Source organism: Aplysia californica, unplaced genomic scaffold (assembly GCF_000002075.1).
Source record: "Aplysia californica isolate F4 #8 unplaced genomic scaffold, AplCal3.0 scaffold00605, whole genome shotgun sequence".
NCBI classification, from domain to species: Eukaryota; Metazoa; Mollusca; class Gastropoda; order Aplysiida; family Aplysiidae; genus Aplysia; species Aplysia californica.
Genome location: NW_004797875.1, coordinates 438,690 through 447,466, shown reverse-complemented (window position 1 = coordinate 447,466; position 8,777 = coordinate 438,690). Strand labels below are relative to the sequence as shown.

Genomic DNA, 8,777 nt, shown 5'->3' with positions numbered 1-8,777 from the left:
AGAGAGAGAGAGAGAGAGAGAGAGAGAGAGAGAGAGAGAGAGAGAGAGAGAGAGAGAGAGAGAGAGTGTGTGTGTGTGTGTGTGTGTGTGTTTGTGTGTTGTGAAGGAAGGGGGTGGGGGAGGAAGAAAGAGTCTATGTGAATGATGGCCGCTCAGTTCTATAAACCACAAGCCGCCACTGGTCATACAGCTGGGCACGGATGACTCAAACACCTCGAGGATTGACAAACGTGTTCTACACATCCATATAACTCAGGTTAACAGATAACGACAAACTAAAGAAAAATTAGTCAAGGAATGGCAAATTGTATGAACTATCCATGATTTCAAGTTTTCAGTGTTCGTGTTATCTGTGTCTGACTGTACTTTTTTGGGTGGCATCAGCCCTATTCAGAAACTAAAACATCATATTTGGTACAGTGTCATGAGCTTTTCCTCATTAATTTCAGACCTGTGGGTAGTGAAGCTTATGCTCCACACAATATAAGTCAACCGTACTAACAAGGTAAGACTCAAGCTCTCTCTTTTACTATGGAGCTCTAACCATTTAGTAAGTTATCATGCGGCACATCCATTAGAAAGAGAACATTAAATCATGAAAATTTCACTTGTTGAGGAATTGACAAAAGCACACTAAAGCCTCAACCCTTAAACACCGCAGATTTTACTAATGTAAAATAAGAACGTACAGATATAGCCTGTAATGTTCTGTTCAGATGTGAAAAGGTCAATTAAAGCAAACCTGAAGCAGCGCTGACAGTAGAGGTCAAGGTCACAGTCCTTGCATCTAGTCACTGCATCCTCGTTGCAGATACAACAGTACGGCAGCTCGTCACTGTCGTCATAGTCGCTGTCAACCAGTTCCTCTTTGGTCGGCGGCTAGATGTTTATGAAAAGACAAGATATTTACCAAAAAAAGTTTACAAAAGATGTTACCTAAAACTGTTCAGTTTCACCCTCCCAGAGGTATACTTAGTTGTAAATTGTCTGATCTTTCTGACTCTGCAAGCTGGTAATAAATCATGGCATGTTACACCTTTTAATCAGGCTGCTCCGCAGGATAGGGTACAATTTGAAAAGATTTAATGAATGGATTTTACAGCAAAGTAGCCCCTGTCTCCATCCTGTAAACCTGGGAGTGTTATGTACCATATTACCCCTCAACATCCCCTCTATAATTCATAGTCTGAAACCAGCTTCTACTGTGTTTAATACACTTTCAGGATACTTTTGTGTCATTGCTGTGTGGCTGTGAGCTGTTAAATTTTTCTAATTGAAAAGCAGGTTTTTAGAAATTTTAGAAATTGGACAGACTGAAACACAAAAATGTTAGTAAGCTTGAAAGTTTAAAGTGTGGCTATGAGCTGACAATGAAGATAATAAGATTCTATCAGTCTGTCTATTCTATTCTCCTTTTTTAAAATAAATGCATAAGAATCAATCAATACTGGAAGCTAAATTTTTTCCCCTTTTTCACCAGGCTATCGTTTACTCCTCCAAGATAAATATATCATACTGCGATAAAATACACTTTCCTCTCGATGTGATGATTTGATTGCTATTTCACTAAATTTCACTGCTGTAATAAGAATTAGTGAGATGGCTACAAGCTAATGTTATTAGGTAAATACAGAGATACATCCTCTGAAATTGTTTTATTGTGTTTGTTTGTTTGAGTAATAAGAAGCATACTAACAAAAAGGAAGACAGACAGACAGACAGACAGATAGAAAGAAACAACAGGGATAAAGAAAAAGAAGTAAGATCTACAAGTGGCGTTCTCCAACCACCTGCAAAATAACTTGCAACCCCACCTGGAGGGACTTAGGTTCATTTGTTGCCGTAAGGTTCGCTCATTGACTCTCTTATTTATTATTTTATTATAGTAGAGGGTTTTACGGCGCTCGCAACTGCATAAGGTCATATGAGAGCCATTGACTCTCTACTCTACATTATCGAACAGAAGAGAATCTTTAAAAATATCAAAAGGCCAGGACAGCACCACGTCAGCAGACAGGTGGGTAAAAACAACTCTGAATGAGAAGTGGTTTAAAAGACATCGATTTCACTGAAAAAATCATCCCATTCATAATAGTGCTTCCACCAGCTGAAGCTGAAAAGTAAGGAAAATTCTGCCGGGGGTCTGGGTCCAGTGTCCCGGTGGGGGTTCACGGGGCGAAGCCCCCCGAAGAAATTGAAATTTAGTACTTTTTGAGGGTTGAAAATGGCATTTGGGAGCCTGTTTGAAGAGATTACCAACAACTACCCACACTACTTATTTTTTTCACTAAGATTTTGTCTTGTTTGATTTCTTCACCAACATATCTTTCCTTTGCTGGCAATGTTTAAAAGCAGGTGCCCCTTCCATTGCTACTATAACTCTATTAATTTGTCATTGCACCATTGATAGAAGGCAAATCTGGGAACAATGAATAGATATGTACCTTCACAATACAGTTACTCAGCGTATAGGCCTACCCTAATTTTCACGTCTGAATGTCGCAACCTCGGAACACCACTTCGAATTATTCTTGATTTTAGTAGTTTTAGCACAAATTTCTTTCATCACGGCCCTTATCGTGTTCCCGTGCCGTAGAATCTTCGCACTGATAATTTCTCTAGATTTAGACAATAAAATTGCAAACAAGTTTCTTTCTGACAGTAATTTTCTGTCTAAGATCAAAATCAGTCTTGATCAACGCGCAGATTTTCCAGCCGCGGCAACAATCTGATGATAGACGGAAGGAATGAGTGAATGATAGAAAGGAGGAAAGTGGCACAAAAAGTTCGCCAGATTTTGATCAATCTGCAAGTAAAAAATGTACTGCCGGCCACCCCGCAATGAATGCAAGGGGCATAGCGGAATAATGGCCGATTGCAGGAAATGCGCAATCTGGCAGGTCTCTATAACATTAACTTTTTGCCGAGAAAATTACCGTAAATATCCGTAACTTATACAAGACGATACGAAGGCGAGTACGGACCTTTTGCTATGGAATTTCGGTAGTCCTACGCTGCCGCAAACTTTTACGGAGGGAGTTGATAATGATGGAGGAGCAAGTACGGAACTAACAGAAAGTACGGATTTCCGTAAAAATACGAAAGAGTGGAAGCACTGAAATAGTACATCAATGAGACTGTACAATCATCCCACTCATAATAGTACATCAATGAGACTGTACAATCATCCCATTCATAACAGTACATCAATGTGATTGGATAAATCATCCCATTCATAACAACAGTACATCAATGTGATCGAACAATCCATCAGATTCATATCAGTTGTAGGCCTACATCTTCTTTCTACTGTGGAAAGGGGATATGTCTGAAAATTGCACAATGTGATCTTCATCAAAGTTTCCTTCACTCTATCTGTTACCTTGTTAGTTTGTTTGAATAAAGAGAAGCACATCAATGCAATAACAATCATATAGTGCAGGGAAAAAGTGAAAACAGACAGGCAGAAACTACAGAGGGAAAGAAAGAAGGACAGACCAGTGGTGCCCCCCACCCATCTGCTACTGTTACCTTAATGTTAGAAGGCTTGAGATCATCATTTGCAGGTGTTGCTGACTTTTTATTTTTCTTCGCCGCTCCCTGTTTCCCACTGGACTTGGATCCTTTTGCAGGGATATCGTCACCAACACTTTCATCTATTTTAACTTCCTCAAAATATCTTTGAATAATTTTTTTAGCAGCGGCATCCTCATCTTCTTCATCATCGGAATCATCGTCTTCGGTCACTGCAGCTGCAGCCAGTGACGCAGCTTGGGCTGTGTTGTCGACTTCTGATCCATTTGATCCGGGGTCTGTTTTACAAAATACAAAAATTACAAATGAAATTGTTGGAGGTAGGCCTATAAGCCATCATCACCAACACTCCCCCCCCCCCCTCGCAAACAAACATAAGGAAATCTACTGCTTATTCCACCAACAATACAGACCCAAAATTAATTTCAAATGATTCTCTTAACTCACTTGAGCCTATTCCCGTGTATTTACGGGATGGGCCACTACCCAGTTGGTTGAACCCAGTGCAACTATCGGATGCGATATATTGATCGATATCTCTGGTGTTTTTCGGTTACAAGCTACAGGAAGCGACGAGCCAACAGTTGACCCACTTGTTTCGTTTCGATAAAAATTTGGTGAAGTTACGAGTGATACTTTTTGAGCTGTAATGGACTACGTCAGTCAGCCCTGCATGGTGATAGATGATTTTATAACTAATTGGGTCCAAAAAAACATTGCGCAACCCCCAGACATTCCCATTTCAAAATATTGATAAAATAAAAACTATTCAGACAAATTAGATGCAGTTTTGTTTTTCTGCAAGAGCATTTCTCTCTTTCTTTTGTTGCACAAAAAAATTTATAGTTTTCAGTCTTTTTGTGGTTAACAATTCAATATACTCAAAAACTATCAGGCTGCAATGGTTTTAGAGTGAAAAATAGCTCAGGCTCCAGTGAGTTAAAACATGTCTGCACTTCAATACTTTCAGAAATAAATATGCTACACACTTTGGAGTAGAAGAGTTGATGTGTGATAAGTGTTAAGAAGAAGTCATACTTGCATATCCTTCCACAAGTCTCTGTCTCTCCGTTAGAAATGTTTATTTTGGTAAGGAGAAGCACACTGACATAATAACAGTCATTTAATGCAGAGAAAAAGCATAATCGATAGAGAGAAGCAACAGAAGGAAAGAAAAGAAGTTGCATCTACCGGTGGCCACCTCAGCCTTAAAGGACCTGTGCACAGCATAACAAGACAGGATAAATGTGTGTGTGTTTGTGTGTGTGTTTGTGTGTGTGTTTGTGTGTGTGACTGGGTGTGTGACACTGTGTGTGTGTGTGTGTGTATGTGTGTGTGTGCGTGCGCGCACGCGTGTGTGCATTTGTCTGTGTGTGTGTGAGTGTGTTTGCGTGCATGTGGGCGCTTGAGTGTGTGTGTGTGTGTGTGTGTGATAAATATCCAATAATTAGGGTCAAAACAGAGAAAAAAATGAGAGAAATCAATATCCATAGGGGCCTTACCAGCATTCTTCTTTTCATCCTTTTTCTTTTGTATTTCTCTGAGTTTGTCCATTAACTCTTTGTCCTTCTCCATACCCTGTAGGGCTTTCTGAGCGTCCAGCTCCATCTCCCGTGCAGCCTGCTCCATCAGCCTCTGCATCTCATCCATGTCCATCTCCTCTCCGCTGGCAGATGGGCCTGAAGTTTTAGTTTTCAAAAAGTTTTAGTAAGTGTTCTGTGGCACTTGCAACACATTGTGGTCATAAAAGTGCTTAAGATTAGAGGTGTTTGTTTAAGTGTTTTACGGCACTCGCAACACAATAAGGTCATATAAGTGCTGAAGACTAGAGGTGTTACAAGAGAGTAACAAAGACAAAAAAGAAGGAGGGGAGATAAAGACGATAGATGTTTGATTGGAAAGAAGAAGCAAACCACACCAGAGCACTCGCCAACCACCCACAAAGATTAGAGGTATTACGCGAGAGTAACAAACACAAAAAAGAAGGAGGGGAGATAAGGACAACAGATGTTTAAAAGAAAAGAAGGAGAAATCAACACCAGAGCACCCGCCAACTACCCACTCAGTAAGAGTTTTACGGTACTTGCAACACAGTCACATCATATAATGACACTTGCAACCCACAAACAAGCGACACAAAAAAAAAATCACTTGCCACAAAATTTAGTACAGTCCATGCCGGCTTTAAACAAGGTCATCGGGAGAAAGCTTAAGCGTGCTTAAAGCCGAAGCGTGCTTGAGTGCGAAGTAGACATAATCCAGAGATTTTCATGTAGAAAATTTCCCGTGCTACTTCCTTTTGTTTGTAAGTAGGCCTATAGTGGTCTCGCAAAAGTGTGCACTGTTATTCTTACCCGCCATGGTAGTTTTTGTTTGCTTGTTTGTTTTTGTTTTCTGATCGAAAGGGAAATGAAAACTTAATTTAGACGGCCAGTCACGATACGATACAGCACACTAGGCCTACACACTGCCTGTGCGTACCATTCCCCGCTGTGCCACATTCATACCACCGCCTTCATCCCACCTCGCACGTGATACACAATCATGATTAATGGACAGCGATGGTCAAAGGTGAAATCGCAGCCAGCTCCCTTTCTCGTATTTTTTTGTCTGTGTGTAGCTTTGCTCTAAGCTAGATCCTATGTCCATGCGCGTGAGTGTGTGTCTCTATCATTTGCGTTCTTAGTGTTTCTCTTAACACACTCCACTGCTGCGTTGTAGACTGTGTTTGAACTTCGATGGGTCATCATGAAAGTATTGACTGTCTTGTAAATGAAGCGTGTCTGAAGCCGAAGTTACTGTGCTTATAAGCGTGTAATTGATTAAGCAAAAATTCGTAAGAGCCGTTTAGAGTGCTTGAGTCCAAAACGTGCTTTATGCAGGCACGGACTGTAACGGAATAAGTCACCACCCAAGGTGACTCACTATCACCACAAACTTTCCACATTGTACATATCTTTGACATCTGCTTTTTCTAAACATCATCAACCTAAACTGAGACCGCATCGTGACACACTTCCTGCCAGCATGATGAAGCTGAGAACATTAATTTTCTTTGGATCAGAAATTTGCTGGCTATAAAAAAGCATGGCAGTGACAGAAAAATTAAAGTAAATGGAGTCTCAGCCAGACTTTTATGCTGCAGCAAAGGATACAAACATTACTAAAAATTAGAAGAAAAATTCAGAAAACGTTTTAAAGGGGTTTTATAGTTACAGCCCTTTCATGTAGGAGAAATTGATGGTGCTCTAAATGTCACTTAAACCAAAAGGTATGTCCCAAGTTGGAACTCAGAGTCTACCCCTGCACATCGAAGATGTGCGAAAGTCACAAGAGAAAAAGCAAAACAGTCTGTTAAGTTTCATTTCACATTAAATATCTGTCACTCTGCTCAAAATAAAAGTGAGCAAAACCGTATTAACTCATCCCATACAAAGTAAATCCACCAAGAGCCATCTTCCCCACCCAAATAAATTTACAGGTTTTCCAGAAAATATTATATCCCAGAGGTAAGGCTTCAAACAGGGAATCCTTATGTGAGGCTGGCCAGATACAAATAGTGCGCACAGAGAATCCCTGTGTGATATGAAATGTGTTATCTACCGGTACCTCCCCTAAAAATTCTGAATGTGACATCTCTCCAGCATATGACTCATTGTTCAAACTAATAAAGTAAGACCTTGGTACCTGTAATGTTGCCCACATTTTTGTTATAAAAAGACTTGCTGGCGGTGGCATCAGACACGTTGGCTTTGTTCAGGTTGCTCCCAAGGTCCCCGGATTTGCCTCCTTCACTCTGACTGTTTGCATCCGCAGCAGGTTTAGACGCTCCTGGTTTGGAAAATGATGTGTTTTAGAATTTGTAAAAAGTTTGTTTAAAAAAGAATTCTTCAGCACTTGCAACACGATTAGGTTACACATGTTCCGAAGATTAGAGGTGTCATAAGAAAGTAACAAACACAAAAATTGAGAAGTAAGGACGATAGATATTTGAAAGGAAAGAAGGGACCAACTGCATCAGAGCACCTGTTTTGGGTTTTTTTTTTAAAGTAGGAGTTTTACGGCACTTGCAACACAATAAGGTCATATAAGTGCTGAAGATTAGAGTTGTTACAAAAGAGTAACAAGGAGGAGAGATCAGGACGAAAGATATTTGATAGGACAGAAGGAGCAAACCACACCAGAGCATCCGCCAACCACCCATCCGAGAGCACCTGTCAACCACCCATGTATTAGAATTTCAAACACAGAAAAAAAGGAGTGACATAAAGGCTACTTCCCAAACAAAGATATAGAAGGATAGAAAGACAGGTATACAGAACAGGTAAAGAGACAGACACACAGGCAGACAAACAGCTGATATATAACTATAAGGCAGGTATTGAGACAATGTTAGATTCAGAAGACAGTGTGAATATGCCTAAAGCCAGAAACATACAACGGTCTGGCAAACACCACCTTTCCACACTAGGAATCTCAATCATGAACGGCACACAACTTAAAAAGCATCGAAACAAGAACACAGAACAAAATCAATAAAACAAAGGAGGAGGAAAAAAAGTGGCCCAAAAGTCGTTTGTGCAGCAATCAAATTAGAGCTCTATTCAAGCTCTTCAACTGAGGGAAAACAATATTAGTCTTGCTTCTTTGATTCCAAAATTATAGTCACCAGAAGTTGGGGAGTCAGAAACACATAGTGTTGAAGAAATCGAGGTCTTGTTCGATATGTTGAAACAGCTGAGTGCAATAAAAAATCTCATTTTGCTACATCATTAACACCGGGCACTGAGCAGTGACCACCAGAAATGGTGTGCATATGGTATACATGTTTCAGTATGTATTTATCTATTTTGACCGATCAGTTTACGACTCCGCCATATGCCACTTTGATAAGTGACGTAAGGCAGAGTTCTACACCGAGCAGTTGATTTATGCACCATATTTATGTATGTTTGTTACACAAAAGTAAACCGAATTTACCCCCAAGGATCAAGAGAAGAGAAATTTTATTAATTCATAAAAAAAAAATAACAAACCACATTCTGAGCGGAACTGGGCGAGCCGTGCTTCCACTTCCTGTGCCGGATTCGGCCGGTGACTGTCTATCTCCACCTCAGCAGCAATCTCCTCCAACAAATCATCTACTTGCTGCGGCTGTAGTCGTCTGTCAGGTGGTCTGTACACCTGCACACAGAGCGACAACCACAGGTAAAAGTAAAGTATACACCCCCCCTCCCCACTTA

At 40.4% G+C, this 8,777-nt stretch overlaps 1 protein-coding gene across 4 annotated transcripts in view; it reads right to left on the bottom strand.

Annotated features, from left to right (window-relative positions):
- The window catches only part of LOC101846913 (abscission/NoCut checkpoint regulator), a 25,113-nt gene that overhangs the window by 2,931 nt on the left and 13,405 nt on the right, over nucleotides 1-8,777 (bottom strand). For all 4 annotated transcript variants that reach the window (XM_005107454.3, XM_013087582.2, XM_013087583.2 and 1 more), the window contains exons 7-11: nucleotides 8,571-8,718; nucleotides 7,222-7,365; nucleotides 5,037-5,213; nucleotides 3,532-3,812; nucleotides 743-879 (exon numbers count right to left, since the gene is read on the bottom strand). In XM_005107454.3, the coding sequence (XP_005107511.1) occupies nucleotides 743-879; nucleotides 3,532-3,812; nucleotides 5,037-5,213; nucleotides 7,222-7,365; nucleotides 8,571-8,718 (887 nt within the window). The remainder of the gene's footprint in view (nucleotides 1-742; nucleotides 880-3,531; nucleotides 3,813-5,036; nucleotides 5,214-7,221; nucleotides 7,366-8,570; nucleotides 8,719-8,777) is intronic.